The sequence below is a fragment of the Microtus ochrogaster genome, unplaced genomic scaffold, assembly GCF_000317375.1.
Source record: "Microtus ochrogaster isolate Prairie Vole_2 unplaced genomic scaffold, MicOch1.0 UNK66, whole genome shotgun sequence".
NCBI lineage: Eukaryota > Metazoa > Chordata > Mammalia > Rodentia > Cricetidae > Microtus > Microtus ochrogaster.
Window position 1 is genome coordinate 411,137 of NW_004949164.1, and position 22,744 is coordinate 433,880.

General features: G+C 44.5%; 1 protein-coding gene across 5 annotated transcripts in view; it reads left to right on the forward strand.

Annotated features, from left to right (window-relative positions):
• Positions 1-22,744, forward strand: part of Elmo1 (engulfment and cell motility 1) — a 532,260-nt gene that overhangs the window by 85,528 nt on the left and 423,988 nt on the right. For 4 of the 5 annotated variants that reach the window (XM_026777428.1, XM_005369890.2, XM_026777430.1 and 1 more), the window contains exon 2: positions 7,215-7,364. The exons of the other annotated variant lie outside the window; for it this stretch is intronic. In XM_026777428.1, coding sequence (XP_026633229.1) covers positions 7,287-7,364 — 78 coding nt within the window. In that variant the 5' untranslated portion in view covers positions 7,215-7,286. The remainder of the gene's footprint in view (positions 1-7,214; positions 7,365-22,744) is intronic. 5 annotated transcript variants of the gene reach the window in all.

Here is a 22,744-nt window from a genome sequence, read left to right on the forward strand (position 1 = left end):
AGACAGGGTTTCTCTGTGGTTTTGGAGCCTGTCCTGGAACTAGCTCTTGTAGACCAGGCTGGTCTCGAACTCACAGAGATCGCCTGCCTCTGCCTTCCGAGTGCTGGGATTAAAGGCGTGCGCCACCACTGCCCGGCTACTTGTATTTCTTTTAAAAGAGCTTTGCTTATGACTTTTTCCGCCTAGATTGTAATTATATATGAATAGGGGTGGAGCTCACTGGGCAGGATGCTTAGCAACGTGAAGCTCAGAGTTTCACCCCCAGCACTACACCAGGTGGCACAGAGGTACATGCTTATAAGTGAGAAGTTCAGCAGTTCAAGGTTATTCTTGGCTACATAGTGAATTTGAAGCCAGCCTGGGGTACATGAGACCTTACCTATATATAAATAAGTGTATGAATACTATTTTTTATGTTTTATATAGTCTTTCAGTCAATGAACTTTTTAAATAAATATGGTTGACAGGCATGCTTTGTGATTTTAATTATCACCCCTCTTTGCCTCATAATGTAGTAATAATGCATCTCCTCATTCTAGAGAGTGCTTTGTTCATTTTCTTTAGGCTAGGCAAGTGTTTTCCTAATAAACTCAGGAGAGATTATTGTAAAGGGGACTGTCGGGTCCTCTTTGTCGTAAGCACTTTCTCAGGGTGTTACTGTTAAGCCCCTATAGTGGCTTTTGAATGCAGAGCTGTTTCAGCTCCTTTCTATGAGTTGTTACAGTGCTTCCCATTTTTGGTGTTATAATTACCAGTTTCTCAGCTTTGACAGAACTTATTTTCCTACAGTTATTGAGAACAGAGTCTTAGAGCCCGGTGTCATTGGAGTTGACTCCTGGGGCCTCTCAGGTTGACTTACAGCTTCACGGGCTTTTCCAGTGTGCCTGCCTTAGCCAGGCAGCCCTTTTTCTTGTCAGGACGCCAGCCATACTGGGTAAAAACTCACCTCAGAATTTCATTTTTGCATCACCCCTTCAGAAGCCCTGTCTCAACTCAGTCACATCCTGAGGTCGTGGGGGTTAGGACTCCATCAGAGGAGCCAGTGTGGAGGGGGTCACAGTCCATTACAGCTGCCACTGAGGGGGCTTCTCCTCTTTAGAATGTGGAAACATTTGGAAGAAATAACTTAAACTCCCCAAGATTTAGTGTTTTTATTGTTCGCAGAAATAACAACTTCTGTCACGCGGAGCTGTGACAATGAATAAGTAGAAGAAGGTGCTCAGCCTTTGACTCCTCTCAGATCGCGTCCACTGTTCCTTCTGACACCTGCCCTATTCCACTCAGGGTGGCAAGTCAAGATGCTGGAAAAGAGATTTTCTGTTCAAGTTCCCATCAGATTGCATGGCAATACTAGCTAACAGCACATTTTCTTTCATGGCAAGTAAATAGCTGCAGTTATTACCAAAGATTACTGCCCATGGTGTCTGTCAACAGCATTTACATAAAATGCAAAGCTGGCCTTGCACACTGATTCAGCCTCTCCCTTTCCTCACCTTCTCCCGAATGTTTACATATTCCACAGTGTTCCCTGGTCTCCAGGGCTCTCTAGATCTTCCTTTGTGATCTTCTGGGTCCTGAGAATGACCTCAGATCCCAGACAGAGATGGAATCAATCCGTAGGATCAGCCTCCACCGTATGTGGTCCATTGGAACCCTCCAAGGTAGGGGACACATTTTCCTCTTGTCCCCATGGACTTCCATGGCAGTCCCTGTTTATCCATATGATTTATCAAAAAGAAGGTTGTGGGACTTCCTTCCGCTGTCTCATGGATTCTTGCTACAGAATTTCCTTTGTGAAATTTGTTTCGGAGGGGAAACCAAGGCAGGGCTCACCAAGACTGGGAAACTCACCACTCCGACTTAGGCTGGGCGCCATGGTCTGTCCCCACTGCGTCAGTGCGCCAATGTGTCAATGTGTCACTGAGTCAGTGCCTTGTACTGAAGGCATGTTGCTGGTCAGACTTGAAGTTCATGAGCTGAACAATTTACGAGGCAAGATTTTCCTTGCTTTAGTTGAGTCATAGTTTCAGAGGTTTCAGGCTTCAGTTGGTCGCCCTGCTGTCTCCTGTGAGGCAGAGCATCACGGTGGAACAATCTTGCTCACGTCATGAAGGCTGGAGTAGAGAAGAGAGAAAGGGCGGGAGGAGGCAAGTAGGAGGAGCCTAGGTTAACCTTCATAGTATAACTTCCAAGTCATGCTTCAAGTCGCCTAATTCCTCTTTCTAGGCTCCACCTCTTGTTACGGTCTCCCCCGTAGTGCCACAGCTGGGGACTGTGCGCCCAGCACGTTAAGTCTGTGGGTTATTTAAACCCTGGCAGATAGTGCAATAGAATGAGTCTGTTGGGAATAGAATGATGTAGCCCCAAGAACAAAGCTTTACTGAGCCCCGTCTGTCTGCCGGGAGTCTTCTTGAAGAACCCTGCCCACATAAGGCAACAACCTCAAACATGAAAGCTAGAGAGTTCCAGGAAGATGGGGTGGGCTTCAGAGTGAACTGTGGTTGCTTTCTGTGGGAGTCCTTCCCCTTTCTACAGCCCAAGGCAAACGGAACTGGGAACCACACAACGTTTTAAAAGCAAGGCTATCTCCATAGGCACTATTTGAAAGCCGTTTTCTGTCACCAGAAATAATGTCTGTTGACTAGGTCAGAGGAGAGGAGAGAAGGGTTGAGGTGGGCCCTTCCCTATGTTGCTTCTCATTTTTGTCCCATTGTTCTGACCCAGCCTCCTCTGTCTGGTTCTTTCACTGTGATGAATTGGAAAGCAAGACAGATACCTAGTTAGGGACGGAGTGATTTCTGTCCCTTATCTTGGAAACACGACTCAAGGAGATTTTCAGGGACAGAGTAAACCTACCCATGGTTATAGACCCGCGTGTAACTAAGACGTACCCTTTAGTAACCAATGTCTTTCTGAAGAATCTCCTCTATCGCGTATGCTCAAGTGTACACAAGCTTTTGAATGTGCGCATGACGGTTACAGACTCTCAGTTTTATAAACGGAATAAAGCGAATCTAGCAGGCAAGCAGGGATATTTTCAAATTCTCCACCCACTTTTGGCTAACTCCAGAGATTTGGAGTTAGCTTAGAAAGCAGTGGGTAGGCTGTCTCACCAGCTGCATAGACTGTTTCCTCTATTGTTTCTGCCCTCAGTGATCCTCAGATTTCAATCCGAGGAAGAATTATTATACCAGACTCTCCGCAACGATTGCAGTAATCGGGTGATGTCAGGAAACCTGCACATTATTTGGGAGATGTAGAGTGTTATAAACTTAGTTTTTCCTGTGTTGGTAGATCTCATGAAAGGTCAGTCGTGAAGCCAATGGGGTCAGCTGGCAGCCATGTATGAAATTGTGTCCTTGCCCTGGGGGTGTAACTGCACACGATGTGGTTCTCCTGTTGGAGGGTCCCAGCATGTTGGAAGAAACTGGCAAGGGTCAAGTGTTACAGATGCTCTGCTAGGGGGAGCAAAGGGTCCCTGGAGACCAGACTTGTTGTTCAAAGTGTGTTTCCATCTGGAAATTGGAACTGGGGCAGTTAACCTATGTGTTAACACTTGCTGCAGAGCCAATCAGATTGTTCTGTGTAGTTCTAGCAGTACTGTCCTGACCACTAGTGACCCTCCCCCCCCCAAAGGGTTTGCTGCCGCAGAACCTCTCATGACTAAGGGGAGCAGCTTCCCTTTTGTAGTGAGGAGCGGTCTGAGATGCTGCCCACCCCGCTGCAGTGCATAGGACAGAGTTCTGGTAGAGGTCTCACCTTTGTCAAGTGATAAGAAGTCAAAGCCACTGAGATACTGCTTTGGAGCAGTAGAGACTGTGCGTAGATAGGCCAGGAGGAGTTCCTATGTGGGGCATGTGGGATGGGTTGCTCACTCTGCAGTTGTGGCCACAGCTCCGCTCCCTGGGAGCTGTGGTGTCTCCTGCCTTCTCCTGCTGTTGTCTCTACGGGGAGAGCCCTTGAAGACTAGCTGGCCTGGGAAGCCAGCCAGGGAAGTCCCTAACTTCTTCCTTTCAATGGCTGTGTTGTGTGTGCTGTCCTTCTCCTCTCTAGGGAGACTCTGGGGAGCCCTGCTTTTGTGTTCTCACCTGTTCAGCAGGTTTTCGTCCCAGAAATAAAGACCAGTTAAAGGGGAAGAAAACAAGACTGGCCTTTGATTCCTAGGCGAAATCACTTCTTTCTGTGTAATTTTAGACTGTTTTGTGGAGAGGTGGAGGAGTGCTCAGGGCACTTTTATTTCTGCAGTCCATTCTCTGGAACCCCAGGATTGGGTGTTCTTTGCTTTGAATGAGTTACCCAATATGCACACAACCTTTGTTCTCATCAGAGCCTTTTTCTTTTTCTTTACTCCTTCCTTCCTTCCTTCCTTCCTTCCTTCCTTCCTTCCTTCCTTCCTTCCTTCCTTCCTTCCTTCCTTCCTCTCTCCCTCCCTCCCTCCCTTCCTCCCTTTCTTTCCCCCCCCCTCTCTTTTTGTTTTTTTCGAGTATAGCTTCTCAGTATAGCCTTGTCTGTTCTAGAACTCTCTTTCTAGACCATGCTGGCCTTGAACACACCTGCCTCTGCCTCCCAAGTGCTGAGCTAAAGGTGCATGCCACAACTGCCTGGTGAGAGTCTTTTTCTTAACTTTTCGTTCTAGGGCTTGCGTTTGGATGTGGATCCCCAGTAAAGTGGTTTGGTACTTATGGGGTTTGTGTCCCTCATGTTCTCAAGTATTCAAGCAAGGCAGAAGCAATGCAGAGCCGTCCCATCCTTAGCTTAGGTTAGTGTAGAGTGAGACACTGTAATTATTTAGTAAGCCCCTATTGTTTTCAACTTTGAGCAGTTTTAAACAAAACAAGATTTGGTATTGTTTTGACAATTATTATTTTTTTTTCAAGATACCACCCTAGAAAATTTAAGTTACTCAAACATAATGCAAACCATTAGGGTTTCTAAATGTAGCTGACTGGATAAATAGCTGTATAGGAACAGGTACTTTATGCCTAGAAGTCATGAAGCAATGGTGAAAGAGTGTGTGCAGGGTCAGGAATCTGGGGAGCAACCTCCCAAGTTATGAACCAGCTGCTCCCTGAAGCTTTCTTTTTCTTCTTTTGCCTAGTCTTAATTGATTTCTTGGACTTGCCTCTTTTAGGGATCTTTCAGGAATGTTTCTGCCTTGGGGCTCTTGCACTGACCTTTTCCTAGTCCAGGGAGTGATTTCTCAGCTGTCCACAGGGCCTGCTTTCACCTTTCTCCGGGACTTTACTCCAACACTGTAGCCCCAGTCAGCCTTCCCCTGCCTTCATGTTTGCAATTGTCATCCCTTTGTCTGCCCCAACTCCCCGCCACCTCCAAGTCACCGATGCCAGCATGTGCTGATGAGTCCCTACCCATTCTTGTGTCTCTCGTGGACTCTGCGCCTGTGTCCTCAACACAGAAAGCAAGTGTTGCACCTCGTGGAGGGGCAGTGGCAATCTATGGATGCAAGATTAAACCAGGGCTGTGTGGGTTTGTCCTTGCTGGGCTCCGCTGCTGAGCACCGCACAGCAAGCTTTCCAGTTCTTCTTCGCCGAGGAGGAGCGATAGCTTTGCTGGGGTTTACCTCATTCGCTGGTTGGCGCCACTGAAGTTAATTATGCAAACAACTGCGGGTATCACTGAGGTATCATCATTAACTCTGCCATTCCTGTCATCACAGTGATGCGCTGTTCATGGGCCATGGAAATCAGGGTAGAAAAATGGACAAGACTTTTGTTGGTCTGATAAAGATCAAAGACATGTTTGATTAAAGTCTTCAATATAGACTTGTATTTCTGAAAAGAAAAAAAGGCCAAGACCCATAGAAAAAGACAGAGTTTGGACAGTGGATAGGAAAAGAACACGAGACTTTCCATCATTATACTTGGCAATGAGAAAAATACAAGCTAAAAAGTACATTGAGGTGTGAGTTTTTCCAGGCTGTCAGTTTCCACACTGGCACACACTCCATCTGTTGGTGAGGCTGTGAGCAAGCAGGCAGCCTCAGGCATTGCTGGAGGGAGGGCAAGTTGGTAGAACCTTACGGAGGGGCTCTGGAGATACCAATTAAAATTTAGACAGTATACTCTCTTGCCCCAGCAGTTTGACTTTTGTGAATCTATTAAGGATAAATTTTTACATGTCTGAAGTTATATTTGCATGACTTTATGCCTTGTAGGCTTGTTTGTAACCCCAGAGGTAGGAGAGAAAGCACAGGATCAACCCACTGCAGGGGTCGGGTTTGTCAGGGAGGACACACCCTGATGACCAGCCGTGAAAAGAATGAGTCTGCCCCAGTATTGTATTACCTCTCTGTGGACACATAGAGAGACCTGGAAAAGCACTAAAGTAAAAAATAGTACGGGATGCTGCCTTTGTAGAAAAAAAATGGGAAAACGGCAGAAAATAGTTCTGTGTTTGTGTTCCATTCATGAGGACATTCTGAAGGAGAGCACCAAGAGCCAATGAAAAGCTGTTCAGGTTAGGGGGAAAGTGCTGATGGGTGGGGAGACAACTGGGGAGCCTCCATACTGTGTATTCATACCCACAGTAGATCACGGCACTGCTTCATCTAACTCAATAGTTAGTGAGATAAAAGAAATGGAGACATAGGAGAGAAAAATCTTACTTCCTTTGCGACAGAATTCAAGGGTCTTCTGAACACTCCCAGGCCACGTGTGTAGTCTCCCTCTGGAAGACTGGCCTTGCGGAAGGAGTGTGAGCATGTGTGAACTCCTGGGGAATTTCTCCTTCCTCATGACATCCTGGTTGCTATAGCACAGATCTATTTGTGACACATAGAAAATGCTTTAAATAAAAGCTGCTTCCTGACCATGACTTCCTGGGCAATGTGTTCTTCCGGAGACTGTTGAGCGCCAAGGTTTACATGCAGTCTGGGCGAGATCCCTGCTCATTCAGGCCCGAGCACCAATGAGAGCAGGGTTCCATCTCAAGTGGTAAGGGGCTGCTGCTTTGCTCCTGAAAACGTGGCAAGCCGAACCACCAGGGTAGTGGCTGCTGGAGGTTTTGCCTCCCCTGCTTTCACAGCCTCCATCTTTCTTTGGGGACGTGTGGTGCTTTGGCTGTGCCCCTGTGGCTTCAGTCCCCAGGCACCAAGGGGAGCATTTCTCAGACACCAGTGAAAACAGGAAGTGATGAAGCAAGTTCGCCTTGCATCTGCGCTGAGCTACTTCTTTCTTTTTGTCATTCCTCATTAGATATAGCCACGTGTGACGATCTACGCAGTAGGATCCCCTTTTCCACCGGCTCCGGACTTCCTCCGTCACACAATGCCGCCGCCTGCGGATATCGTGAAGGTGGCCATAAAATGGCCTGGCGCCTACCCTAAATTCATGGAGATTGACCAGGTGAGTAAGGCGGGCCAGAGTGCAGAGGCTCACAACGGTGTTTCTCCCCACACGGAGTGGTTGGCGACTTTGGGTACCTCTCCATCGTTCTCTAAGGGACTGTAAGACTGTAAGGGACTCTTTGCCGCAGTGTAGTCTGTGCACTTACAGTCTTGCCCCATCTGCTGGACTGTGGCAATACTGGGTTCCTGTCTGTAGTAGTCGCACTACCATCCAGAGGGACAGGAGGCTTGGGCGCTGCTCAGTAGGACAGATGGGCTGTCCCAGCAAACTTGCAGGGACTCACGGGTGAGCAGGTCGCTCTACTATGGGCAATGTAAAACTTAACTTTAAAAAAACTTATTTCCAGAAGAACCAACAAGTGTTTCGTTGTATTAGCAGCTTTATAATAAAATTAATACAGAGGGGCTTCATCTTGGAGCCCAGCCCATCATAGTTTTATTCACTGCATAAAAATCACTGAGATTTTCTGAAATCTAAAATCTAGCAGATTTTCTGAAATATAAGATAGAATCAGGAAATATGTACTGAGTGAAAAATGTATCAAGGGGGTGTGTAAGAATCATTTCGCTTGTGAGCCTGGATGATCGACAAGTCATGTGATCTGGCTTTCACTCTTTGATTAGAGATTGTCCAGAGCAGTTGGTCGATTCTCATTCCCTGAAGTCATTCTGGAACAAGTATTGGGAGGAAGCCAGATGAGACTTAATTTATACTTACGGAGTTCAGGAAGCATAGTGGTGGGCTATATTTTCAATTAGAAAACCACGGCAACACCAACCATTATATTCTTGATGCTACTTTATCATTATCCTCACAGTTCTTTTTCTGGTCAGATTTTAATTTTATTATCAGGTCGAAGATCACTGCAAGAGTTACTTGGCAATGTGTGTGGGTTCCAAGAAGTAATCAAAACAGACGCCACAAGTCAAACCAGAATAAGTAGACTTAAATTTGCGTGCAAGAAATGTCACATTGTGTAGATTGTTAAAACCCGCCCATCAAACCAGCACCTCACTGTCATTTTCACTGTCCTCTGAGGTCACTGGAGAATCTTACAAATGAAGTAAACATGCCCAGTAGCTTTGTGTAGGGATCAGGAAGCCAACACTCAGCCTTCTTTACATGAGGTTTGCATAGAACTAGTCAAGTTTTGCCTTTAAAAGAGATTGCCTGGTGATATCTGACATAGACCAAATGTGGTTGGGACTAGGTATGGCCAGTCCAAAAGAATGACAACCAAAGCAAATGCTGGTTTGTCACTCACAGTTCTGGGCTCTGCTGAGGCATGGGGTTAAGTGTGTTCTACCATGTTGTTTTGCTTTATCAGCATGTGGGACTCAGGAACAGCTACTTGGACCTTAAAAATGCAGGCTCTCAGGCCTTACCTAGACCACTGGCCCAGATATGCATGGTGATAAGATTCCCAGGGTATCCCTGTGCATAGCTGAGTGGCAAGTGGTACCCAAGCCAGGGTGCACATTGAAATTACTAAAGCCACCGGTTTATTCTAAGTGAGTCTCATTTAGTGGTTCTAATGAACTATTTAGTATTGATTTAACCATGGTTGGTGGAATTTGTGGTCCTCTGTGTTAAGACAGCCTTTGATGCACATTCCTGCTGCCTGGGGAGCCTTTGCTGTTTGTATGAGTTTCAACAATTTTAAAAGAAAATAATCTCTGTACTTTTAAACAATTTTAGATTTATAAAAAATCCGCAAAGATTCTATGCTTTTACATTTTTTCCCTTGTATTTAGTATTCTGTAACATTAACATTGTCACATAATTTCAGGCACTTGGTCCATAATCACATAATATACATTGTATAGTCCATGTTCATATTTCATCAGTTGTCCCAGCAGGGTCATTTATAGCCATTTTTACGCTGTTTAATGCCCACCCAAGATCACGTACTATATTTATCATTGTACCTCTTTGATCTCCATTGCCTGACATGTCTCTCCTCATTTCTGACAGCTGTTTTATGGAAAGCACTTCAGTTTGGGGTTCCATGGTGCCTCTTATCTATTAGATTTGAGTTTTGCATTTTGGGCTCAAGTGCCAGAGAAATGGTCTTGTGTCCTTTTCAGGGTGACATGCCAGGGAGCTCTCAGATGACTTTGTTTCAGCCTTGTTCGCTATCCCAGTGCTATGGATGAGAACATGGGAGCTCAGAGAAGACGCCTGGCTTGTCAGTCCGTGATGGACCAGGACATGACTGCAGGCTTCCTTTCCTCCTAAGACTTAACTTTTAAATGGCCATCTATGTTATGGTCCTCCTGGCATTTCCAGATTGAGGCAGACTAAGAATGAGGAACCCAGGCTCTTCCTGCCTGGCTGTATCACAGCCCAGCCACGGCAGAGCCGCGGCCGTCAGCCACTGTTTCCTGATCCAATGAGAACTTGCCCTGAGATTTGGGACCACATCTCCACATGCACTGAGTAGTCGAAAGGATGATTGCCTGGAGTTTCTCCTGCGTTTCTGCATCCTTTGCTCCGGGTCATATTGTCTGCCTCTTGCCCACTGAATGCTAGCGGAAGTGCTGGGAAGCTCATTGCTTCCTTTAAGCTTGGATAATCACGATTTCACTAACAGCTTTTCAGAGGTCAGGTGAGGCATTGTGGGCTTTCTGCTGTCACATCGTGCTGTCATTGTCTCTACTCTGAGCAGAGGCCTTGGAACCTTGTGCTAGAACCATCCAGGAAGTTCATATAAAATATGCAGTGTCTAGCTGCAGAGGTTTTTATTCTGTTGACAAGGGTGGTGGTGGTGGTGGTGGTGTGTGTGCACACACGTGTACTAATATAATAAGCACCAGCGAATCTAAACCAGACTTCCTACAGTTTGAAAAGTACCTACTGGATAGGGTGAGCTTGTCTTTAAATGTTGCTTTCCCAGGATCCTGTGATCAGTCTTTACTTGATCATGGGCGTTTCACCAATGCATCCTGGGGGAGGAGCTTCCACCGTGATAGTTATCCAGGGCTCGGCTGTCCTGTCATGACTCCTGCTGAATGAGGACATCTGCTCACAGTGGCCTTGTTTACATTCTTTGTCAGCCTCGAGCAGATTCTTCCGTGTTTCCACTCGCCAGGAAGAGTCGCTAGGATCTTTTTTGTGAATGGACTTTGCCGCGCCACATGGCACATTCCAAAGTTAGCCACTCTCTTGGTTCCTGACTCTGTTCCAGCCAGCAGATGCGAGGCTGAGGAGGGTGGTGGTTGCGATATGCAGACGCTACAGTGACCCCACATTTTCTGTTTTAGTTACCTTTCACCTAATAAATACCATGTGTCTGTGGAGTCTGAGCTTCAGGCCGGAGGCGCTTCCTGCATGGCAGTGTGGTGCACAGGGTGGTGGCTGTGTACAGCGTACATGTATATGGACAGCGTACGTGTATATGGGGGCAGAACAGGAGTACTGAGACCCGCAATGGTCTCTGCTTGCTGTTTCGGCTGCTGTAAAATAGTATTTTAGATGGAGTAATAAACAGAAATTTCTTGCTTCCGGTTTTGGAGGCTGGGAATCCAAAGCAGCAGTGGTTAAGGATCTGGTAGGATCCTGGTTTATCACAGGTTTCTTCAATGAATCCTCCCATAGGCCGTGGTACTGACTGACTCTCTGGGCCACTTTCCAGCCTCCCCTGCCTTCCTTATCTAGTCAGCCATTCAAGGCTCCACTGCCATGTCCCTCCACGGCAGGCTCAGTTTCAGCCTGGATTGAGAATATATTCATTCCAAGATAAGCAGTTCCAGGGCCCTGATTTCTGAACTAGCTTGTTTGCCTCGTGGAGCCTTCTTTTCCTTGCTTCAAAAAGGGGAAGGTTATAATAATTTGTTATTGCAAAGATTAAAGAAAATATATGAAAACCATGTTAGTTTATTGCCTGGCTCAGAGTCTTAATTGCCAAGGTAGCCATTATCGCTCTTAGTCTAAGCAAGTGTCTGTTATGCAGTCTAGTTCCTTTTCACCTGCATTTCCTTCCGGAAGAGCACCAGAAAGCCACCTTGTTTCCATCCCATCTAATTTCCCAGTCATCTAGGAAGGAGGGAAAAACTGGAGGGCAAGTGGGAGCCATCACCTGGCAACAGGAAACTCCTAGCTATAATGTGCAGGCGGTTAGTGTTGTGGAATCCTTCCTGGCTCCCTACTGCTCCGCCCACCCACATTCCTGGGCAACTCTACAGTTTGAGAAACAGCTATGGCACTGTGGCCTTGCCTCAAATGCTGCTGGAGTGCCTAGTGACCAATTCTTACTTGATGCGTGGGCATTTTATTAATGAACCGGAGGAGGAGCAACTTCCTTCACTGACATCTGTTGTGTCTGAGGGAACATCTGCACCCAGACCACCACTTCCAGACAGCCGTCCTTCTGCTTCTAGCACACTCTTCCAGCTCCGGCATCTCTTGCCTGGGCCCCACTCACTCCCTCTTTACCAGACCCTGAGCCAGCAAAGCATCATTGGTGTGCCCGAGAATGCTGTGGCCTTGAGTCCTACGTGATAACGCCGACTCTTGGCACCTGCCCTGTGCCAGCTGGCCTTCCTTCTCCAGGAGAGACAGAAGAGTGGCCTGTGTCTCTCACTTGACTACGCCAGCCCTGTGTCTGTGGTGTTAGCAGCCGTTTCTTTTTTAGCCTGTCCTGCCCAGTGCTTCACCTCTTCACAAGCTCCTTTCTCTCTTCCCACAGCAAGCCCTTTGATTCCTACCGTGGGAAATTGTCACATTACCTGCGGTCTCTTCCTGTTAACTACTGTTTCTCCATTACCATGCTTACTTTGATGTTTGTATTGGTAATGTCATGGTACCGTCTGTGGATGGACAGCACCCTTCTTTCCTTTGAAGCTGGCTTTATGGATGTAGTATCTACTAGTTTCAATCAAGTGTTTTTTTCCCTCAGCCTCAGTTTCCTCCCTCTTGCTAATTCTACATGGAATCCTCCTGAACCCTTCCCCTCAGATATCATTCCTGAGGGACTTCATTGCTGTTTTCTACTGGATTAACTTTCCTCCTTGATCCTAGTCTATTCTGCCAGATATTTTCTTCCGTCAGCCCTCTAGTCTGTGTGCTCACCATGGATTGACAGGTTTGGTCTTAACTGCATCTCCTTTTGTCGGGGTCTGGTGGCTAGCCTGGACCATAAATTATTTCTCTGAACCAGACCCCAACATAAACTGTCTCTCTCTGGACCAGCATGGAGGCATGGGAATAAAGACACAACTCACATGGCTTTATCGGGAGGGAGATTCTCAGTGGTCTCTCAGGAAGTCCTGAGTTCACATCCTGAAGAATTCCTCCTTTTATTCCTCAAACAGCCTTTATACCAAAACTTAACTTAGGGGAAATACATTAGCATTATGTTTCCTAGGTAACCAGGTGAATGGCTTTCAGTCAAGTCCACAACTACCTGCCTGCTGTGTCTGCTAGGCTTGAATTAGTATCTCTATCAAATTACAAAGAAAGGAGCAACAACATCCTGACCTTTTGTTAGGTTAAGAAGGCCTGTCTGGTAGGCTACTTGACCATCCTTAGATACTGACTATGGCTTTAGAGATTGGCTGCCACACCAAATAGAAATAATAGGCCTACAATCTTTCAGACGTTAAACTTCATACCCGTCTAAGTGATACCTGCGTCTATCACCAGTGTGGGCCATTATCTGGCACCAAATCTCTACTTAATGGAGCATGATACAAACGTACAAACCATCACTTATCTTTAGAAGACATACAGATGGTTGATGGAATTCTCTAATTGTGAAGAAAAGGGTCTTAAGGAATCATTTATGGACCAGCGTCTGAGTACAAATTATGGACTTTGTACAAGGAGAGTGTGCAGGTCAGGTGAGGGGCCAGTCATCTTCACTAACTGTGTTCTAGACAAATACTCAGAGAGGCTGCTGTCCTGCTGACCGAGACCCAGAGGGTGCTGATGCTGTGTGACAGGCTATTCCTGGGGAAACACGACACATGCACCTACTCATTCCAGACAGGTAGCCCACAACAAATGCAAGTAGAGATAGAGCCAAAGTCCATCTTGGTGGAACAGTGTGTTTTACTGGGTGTTACTTACAGAAGCAGAGATGCCTCACTAAAGTTGATGGCATCATGAGTGACAGCTTATAAAGGCTAGAGACCTGGACCTCACTTCACAGCATGAAGGCAGTTCAGCAGTTTGGAGAGTGTCCTCTCCTGGTGACTCGGTTATCTGAGCCTCTTTCAGGCAACTCAGCTTGTCCTTGTCTTCTTCTAGGCAATTTGGTTGGTCCTTGCTTTTTCCAGGTTCCTGGGTTTAATTCAGAGTTTTCTTTGCAGCTTGGTTCTTCTGAGAGAACTCTCAAGCAGTCTTTACTGTTTACTCTAGAGGAGGGAGGGGCCTAGTGAATCTGCTTAGTTTCAGGGACTTCTTGAAACCATTTTGAGTTATTACTGTCTTAAGGAGCTTCTCTGCAGGATGGACTTTCAACCTCACGGAAACCTGCTGCACAGCAGATGAGATAGATGGTCTGGCTTCCAGTCTTAACTTGACTGGTCCTTCTTAATTGGTTTCTGGATTTTCAGGGTCTCCTCGCTCATTGCTGCCAGAATGAATCTTTGTTGCTGCATTTTCCTGTTTGAATGATTTGGATTTTGTTTTAGAAAAGCCGCAATATGCTAAAGGAAAAAAAAGATTATAGGTGATTATGGGATTTTCCAGTGATCCTGAGACTCCGATCAAAATCCTAAGCACAGCATCTTAGTCTCCTGTAATTTTCCCCCAGCAATCCATATCCAAAAGAGCTGCAGTCTTGAAGTCCCCTCCTGTTTAGTAAATGCTGGTTCTTCTGACGTGTGTCGCAGTGTGTTCATAGATTTCTCTTCTCTCCCAGTTTCTATCCCGCGGCTGTCCCTGGCTTGCCCATGCTGCGAATCTGAGCTCCCGCAGAGATCTGTCTCCTTACCCAGCCCTTTTCTGAACACATTATAATACAGCCCTTTTGTCAGCCTTCTATTTTCTGGAGCCATTTTCATAGCCTGTTGCTTTTATTTGCAGTTGTAATTTGCATTTCTCCTGTGTATACACATCTCTTGAAGTTGATTAGGAGCTCTCGGTGGTCAGCATGTGGTTTAGGATGTTTGTGGCCTGGGGTCTATCATACGACTCTCTCTTGTTTGTATGTCTACCATGGACTTGAATTTTGAACAGCTAAGTTGAAAGTAACGTGTTGCTATTCTTTATTTGCCACGCTTTAAAAGGGTTCCTTTCCATATGTTGATGGGAAGTTTGTTTCCACAAAAGAAGCACATACGTTTTTCGGTTACCAAGTATAAACTGTTTGTGTCTTTGCCTCAGCTGTTGTGTTTTTATACCATATTTAAGGTACAATTCAGTAGGTGCAAATCTGAGTTAGACCAGACAGTTCAGAAAGCTCATTAATTAAATAAAGTGCATTCATGTTTTGTACTTGACTTTCAGGGTTTTGCAGATCCTTCCCATAAGAGCAGCAAAACAAACAAACAAACAAACAAACAAACAAAAAAACAAAACAATGGCTGCCATCTAGTCGGCATGCACTGTGCCAGGCGGCGTAAGTGCACTGCACACAGTGTTTTGTCATATTGCTATAGCCCTAAGAGTTCTGTGTGGCTTTCCTGTTTCATAATTATTCACAGCCTCATTAATTTGGCCACGAGCATTCTGCTAGGAAGGTGCTGCCTTGAATCCAGCACTGTTTGACACCGCTGTGCAGGCAGACGTTAATAAATCTAGGTCTCTCTGCTGGTTGGTTCTGCTTTAGCCTCTCCATCTATTATGTCCCAGTAACAACAGTCAGGTTTGATCAGAACTGAACACCATCACTGGTGTGCCTGCTCCACTGCTACCACTGACATTTTCAGGGACCTGTTGGGTTAAGAAAGCAAAGGTTGCATTTTCTTAAAATCCAAAGGCACCTGCCCATTGGACTGGATTATTACAGTAGAGACCATGCAAAGCCATATATGGCCTAACAGGCTAGCATGCAGGAGCTGGGCTCCTCAGCTGGCAAATTAGCAAGGTATTTAAGAATGTGGACTTGATGGGTACCAATTGGACTCAAAGTCAGGCTTTACACTTCCCCTGGGTGTGACCAGGAGCAATTTCCAATTTTGTAAGGAAGAATTGGCAGCATTCTTAAGTCCTTCCTTGCTTGCTGTGAGATAAGCATTCTGCTCTCTGCTTAATAATGCAGCCAGAAGCAGCCAGTTCTCGTTCTCCTGTTACACAGAGTAGAATAAGCATCTCATGTTTTAGGCAAATTTGGAGCCAGTAATAAAAACTTCTCCTTGAATACATTAAACCAATTCTTCAACTTGAAAGTCCACAAATTCCAAAGTGTTTAAACATTAACTGTGTGGTCAGAGGCAACCGACAGATACTGAGCTCCAAATAAAAACACCTGAATTCAGATGGGGATCTTGATAACAAAGAATGAAGATCATCAGGCAGAAATTTGAGAGAACTGCTTTTTAACCTGTGCTGCAAACACTAGAAGCAATGGGATTTCCTTGCAGTGTTTTTCTCGAGTGCCTGGGTTAGATGCTCAGCTCTGGTGCTGAGCCTGATAATTCTCGGTTGTGGTGCTGTCTTGTGACTGCTAGCATTTTAAGGATATCCTGGCTTTATTCAGTAGATGCCAGTGGTACCTCTTCTGCAGTGTGATTAGCAAAAGTGTCTAGACACTACCAAATATCCCTTGGGCAGTAGATAGAATTTCCTCTTTTTTGAAAACGAACCAGAGGAAAACTCCCGAACTTGGCTTTACATCAAGATTGCCCAGGAGCCATTGAAAACACAGAGGAGATGGATGAGTGGTTCAAGGTCCACGGATTACTGTTTTTATCAAATTCTCTTGGGGGATGATCTCATGATTATTGTTGCATTTGGAAAATACTGTTGTGAGGTCCTGGACATTTACTGAATCTTCTGGCAATGTCTCTGGCTCCCACGGTAAATTTCAGTGTCTCCCTTAAATCCAGTGCTTCCATTTCTCCATTAATAACAGTATCCTAATAATTTTCAGCCTATGCTTACTTTATAGAGTACACACATAACACCTTTAAGAACTCACTTGAGGAATATATGATAATCCTATGATATTACATTAGGCATTTGTGGTGACTTAGAATGCTATTAGTGGAGGAAGTTATCCCTCATCTGATTGTTGCAATGCTTGAATTTGGTAACTTAGCATCTATTTCTTAAACTTCCTCTAAAATAAAGTGCCTGAGGAACTTCCTTTCCGTTTTTTTTCTCTCTTCTTCTCTTTCTCTCTCTTCTCTCTCTTTCTCTCCCTCTCTCCCCCTCCCTTTCTCTTTCTCTCATAGGATATTCTATAGAACCTCACATGAACTTTGAATATTACATGTATGGGAAAAGAAATCCAATTTATTTCTTACCTCTGAAAACACAGTTTAATTGAGCAAGAGTGAACCCCAACATTCATTGTGCTCTTCTTTTTGAAGAATAGAATAGCTTATATTGAGTATGCTTTCTGTGTAGGTAGAGAGGTGGTCTGCCAACTTCCTTCTCCCATAGGATTGTTGCATGGTAAAGTTTTGGCAACTCAGGGCAGAGTTTTGGATCAACAGTATTTAACTGAAACTTTGTGATGAAAACCTTCTTAATTTCTGTAATGTTTTGTATATGTCATGCCTCATGCTTCCTATTAAAAAATAGATTATCTAGAGATTAGTGTATGGTGGGATGCACACAGACATACACAGACAGGGACACACACACACACACACACACACACACACACACACACTTCAGTGTGAAGAATTCTGTGTCTCCAGAATGATGAAGTTTTTACATTGTAAATAAAGGCTACTGAAGGATAATGCTCTTGTTTACTGTAAAGATTTGTCAGTTGTATATGTTTAATAAAATGCTGATTGGCCAGTAGCCAGGCAGGAAGTATAGGTGGGGCATCCAGGCTAGGAGAATTCTGGGAAGATAAAAGACAGAGACACAGTCACTAGCCAAATGCAGAGGAAACAAGATGACAAGGCTGCACTGAGAAAAGGTACCAAGCCATGTGGCTAAACATTGACTAGACTGTGGGTTAATTTAAGTTGTAAGAGCTAGTTAATAATCAGCCTGAGTAATAGGCCAAACAGTTTATAATTAACATAAGCCTCTGTGTGTTTCTTTGGGACTGAATGGCTATGGGACCAGGCAGGACAGAAGCTTCTGTCTACAAACAGTGCTCAACCTAAGTCTCAAACCCATGACCCTGAGATTAAAAGTCTTATGCTCTACCAACTAGAGATATGATAGGATAAAAGGGTAGGTTACTTAATGTACTCTAAGAAGATAAAAGGGAGGATATAGATATCATAAGATAAAAAGGTAGATTATTGAATCTACTTTTAAAAAACAACTACTAGTTTTAAATTTTTATATTGGATTGGACTTTTGTATATTGGATACAAATTTTGTATTTGGATACAAAATTGAGATTTTGTTAAAACATACTGTACATATGTTTCTAATCTTGTTCAAGGTATTGCCATCATACAGCTCACTTAACAATTTGTAATGCAAATTTCTAGTCTTAGAAAGTTATTACCAACTGTCTAGGATAATAAGGAAACGCAAATTAGTAATTAGTCACCTAATATAATTGAACTTGTAGTCACATTAAGTATGTTTTCAAGGTCAAATAAAGATATATTTTAGATAGACAGTTCATCTTCAAACACTTCAGAGATCTACAGAATATGGCATTTAAGATGTTTTAATAACATAGGCTCTTTGTTTTTTTATTATTTATTATGTATACAGTATTCTGCCTGCAGGTAGACAGGCAGGCCAGAAGGGGGCACCAGATCTCATTGCAGATGGCTGTGAGCCACCATATGGTTGCTGGGAATTGAACTCGGGACCTCTGGAAGAGCAGCCAGTAATCTTAACTGCTGAACCAACTCTCCAGCCCGGCTCTTTGTTTTTTAATGACAATGAGACATGGCTGCTCTTGGCAGCACCATGATATGTTCAGAAACAATAATGGGCATCGAATCCACATGGAGGTTACTTTATTTGTAGCAAAAGCAAATGACTGAACAAAAAAATGCACTTGCCTCAACTGCTGGCAGTATGCTGTCTTAATTGGACAAGCAGGACATAAAAGAAAGTGACTGTCAAACATTGTCAAGGCATGGAAGGACAGCCCTTCAGAGTATTCTGCTTTACAGAATAGTCAGTTGAGTATGCTAGGCCAGTAGGCTGAAGATAGATGCTCCATTGTTGCAGAGGAACGTTGGTGACTGTCTAGGCAGCCAGCTGTTTCTGTCATTTCTCACATTTCTTAGCAGTCTCTTGCTTGCACTTCCTGCTTATTCAGTTAATATTATTTCTTTCTTGGGCCTTGAGGGAGTTGAATATTAGATAGTTATAGTTTTCTTGCTTACCTAACACAGAAAGCAAGTTTTGATGGAAAGTAAATTAGGTACAAGACTTTGATACCTAGTAGGCTAGATTGGAGCATTTTCTCTGAATTTGTCAAATGCAAATGGACTAGACATTGTTGATGTATTTATTGACTGTATATATTTTATGTAGCCATTTTGCTTATTATTTTTAGTTTTTCTTATTTTAGCTATAGACATTTTTATTTTAGACAAAAGGGGAAATGAAGTGATATTTCATTTGTATGTCAATATAAGCTTTCCTGAACATCAGAGAGTAAAACAGTTGCACTGATCAGCTATATAGACCAGACAGTTGTGACACACACCTATAATCCCAGTAGCCACATTAGTTTGTCATAGAAATTGGGTGGTAGTGGTGCATGCCTTTAATCCCAGCACTATAGAAGAATATAAAATGGGAGGAGACAGGTTTCAGGCTCAGTCTCATTCTGAGAATTCATGGAGGCAGGATCTCCATTTTGGTCTGAGATTGAGGTAAGAGCCAGTGGTTGGCTGCTTTGCTTTTCTGGTTTTCAGGTTGAACCCCAATATCCATCTCTGGGTTTTTATTAATTGTTCTACAAAAGGCAGCATGTACTTTATCCCGGGGAGCATGTGACTAAGGTGAGGTTTGTCCATTACTTTGGGGGAGAAAAAGGCCTGGAAGCCCATTGTATGATGTTCTACATTGCTGCAGGATGTGCTTTGTGCCTTCTCAGTATCTAGTGTATGCCATAGCTGCAACTCTAAGCTGTATTAGTTGAGTAGAGGAGAGACATGAGATGATGCTAGCATTCTCTATGTTTATTCACAATGTAGTACAGCTGTGAGAAGGAATGGCTTTAGAGAGGGCGTCATTTTCCTTGTCCTCATTAAGGTTTCTAAATGTATCTATGAAGGCCTTGTGAGGATAAATGTTCTCCACTCCATGGTTCCCGCTGCCCCTGTGCACTTCTCTTCTCTTCCTCTTTCCTTGGTAAGGGGTCACCTTATTCTTTCTGCTTCAGCTGAAACTGTGTGTCTTCCTGGATGTGTTGAAATAAGAGCGGCGGAGCTGCGTCCCCAGCACCCAGCCGCCTGCATGGCTAGCTTTATACCCGAAATAATTACACGGAAACTGTATTCTTTTAATCACTGCCTGGCCCCAATAGTTCCAGCCTCTTATTGGCTAGCTCTTAAATATTGATCTAACCCATTTCTATTAATCTTTGTAGCACACAAGCTGGCTTACCAGGAATGATCTTAACCTGCGTCTGTCTGGCGTGGGAGAACCATGGCGACTCACTGACTCAGCTTCTTTCTCCCAGCATCCTGTTCTGTTTTCTCCGCCTACCTAAGGGTTGGCCTATGAAATGGGCCTAGGCAGTTTCTTTATTAATAAGAAATCATTCCCACATCATGGATGCCTCTCCCCCACAGCCATTGTAGGAAGCTTCCCCTCCATCTTCATCTCTCGTTATCACACCTTTTCCCCGTGCTTGTCAGCATTGAGGAGTGCAGCCCAGGAAAACTGTATAATAGCATGTCGGGTATCATCAGGGGCAGAACGATGAGAGACGCTGAGAACTACACAAACAAAGACAGAGGGCACAGAGTAGGTGGTGACGAACCTAGAACCAGTAAGCATGGGGGAATACAAACTAGAAACCGTAGAAATGAAACTGTATGGATAGCAAATGAAATATCAAGTACAGTGTACTAACTATTCAAAAGAATTAAACACACAAATTTGGTTTAACTAAAGAGAGAATTGGTGAAAGAAGATAAAAGTAGGGATTCATCCAAAAGATAGCCTAAAAAGGAAGGAATGAAAATTATGAATGTCAGGCTCCACCTGCAAAGTGCCAAGTTAGGGTCAGTAGCCAGTTCTGCCAATCCAGAGAGAATGAATGCATGGAGGAGAGGCAGTGTTTAAAGAAACTCTACCTCATATTTTATCTCTTTGGAGTTGGAAGGAAATTTGACCATGAGGAAGAACAGGTTTTGAATGACTAGATGCGTCAAGGCTTTCTCATGTGGAACTCTGGGGACACAGTTCTCTGTTCAGGAGATGGTAGATCAAAAGACATAAGCAGGGGAATGACATGGTGCTTTATCCTTTCAGATGGTCCCAAGTTGAGAATTATTTGGTGAATTGCAAAATAGAATGAAACTAGCCTCCTCCTGTCGTGGCCCAGTGTAGAGATAATTGTGTCATGGCCTGATAACAGTGGAGGTAGATTTGAGAGCTATGTCTCTCAGGGTGAGGACAGTACCGTTGCTGTGCCTCCCATGGCCTCTGTTCCTCCCTCTGCAATCTGTGCCTCAGGTTGGACTTTGTTTCGTGTCTGCCTTTTTCAGGATTCTCTTGGGTTTTCACTGGCCTCTTGGCCACCAGCACAGTCTGCTGTGGTTTGAGAATACATACCCAGTTATGCCACTTTTCCATATAAAAACCTGTGATGGAACAAGCTTTCAAGAGTGTCTGTATATGACCTAGATGGTTTCTCCTTCCAGCTGGCCTTTTTAGCCTCCTGTAGTCTTGTGATGGTGCCAACTCTTCCCATCCATCATAGGAGTTCCTTTAACTACTCCTTCCCATTTATTGTATCTCCAGGCAGAAATGCCTGAGAATCTTCACATGGTTCTCACTGTTTATTGCTTCTTTCTGTCTATAGGCAGATTAAAGAGGAAAGTTTGAGTAAACTGACAGAATTGGGACCCGACACTACAGTGTGAAGGACAGGGAAGATGTAACATTTATTGCGGGTCTATATTTTGGTAAGCGTCAAAAGTAGACAAATGCACATTGAAAATTGATAGTTTGGAGGTAATAGTTGACGTTGAGCTTGTGGGTGAATATACACACCTTAGAAGCAGCCCGAGACAAGGAAGGATCTCAGGGAACAGCTGGCTTGAAAGTGGTGATTTGGGTATTTAAAACAAGAAAAGAGCTGGAACGGAGAAGCTAATGTTAAACGTTCCAGAGTTAACATCACGTTTTATCAAGACTGCTGTGGCTAATGTGTGAGGAAGGATCATCCGCCAGTCCCATGGACACGCTAAAGGATTATAAACTAAGTGACATTAGTCACAGAGAATTAGCACCGAGGTACCCAGAGTCACAGTGTCCTTCCATTCGATGGTGTCACCTGTGCTGCGTTTTACTATGCAGCCTCATGGTTTTCTCCATAGTGCAGCAGGCTTGGTGACACCCTCGTGTGTGAATACGTGATGAGCAAGGAGCCACTGCCGTCCTATATCACAAGACTGGTTAAGTGAGGACAGATAGTAAATGTTTGCGTTAGCGCTTTGTTGAAGATACAGACATACGGAGACATTGTGGCCACTGCTTGCACGTGTTGGGCTTTCCCTGCAAAAGCGGTTTTAATATTCTTCAAGCCTGCATTTCTGCCTCAGGTTGTCACCCTCCCATTAATGGAACATTCGTTTCAGATTAAGAAGCCCAAAGTCTCACCAGTGCCTGCTGGCAGATATCTCAACAAACCCATTAGAGTGAAGGGATGGTAAGTTGGCATAGTGTGTCCATTCGCAAGCATGTGGGCTAGTTGTGCAGTGAAAGAGAGATGAGTCACAGGGCGGAAATTGAGGAATTTGAACTACCTTCTTCAGATTGCTTTTGCCATCACTTCACTCCTGTGTTCTTTTGACTGACATTGTGCTAGGTGACCTAAGCTAAAATCATCTGAGTGGAGGAAATCTCAAGAAAACGCCTCCATAAGATGGGGCTGGAAGTAAGACTGTATGGTATTTTCTTCATTAGTGATTGATGTGGGAGGGCTCAGCACATTGTACATAGTGCTACCCTTGGCCTGGGGATCCTGGGTTCTATACGAAAACAGTCTGAGCAAGCCAGGGAGAGCAAGCCAGTAAGCAACACTCCCCTGTAACTTCTGCATCAGCTCCCATCTCCAGAAATCTGCTTTGCTTGAGTTCCTTCCTTTGATG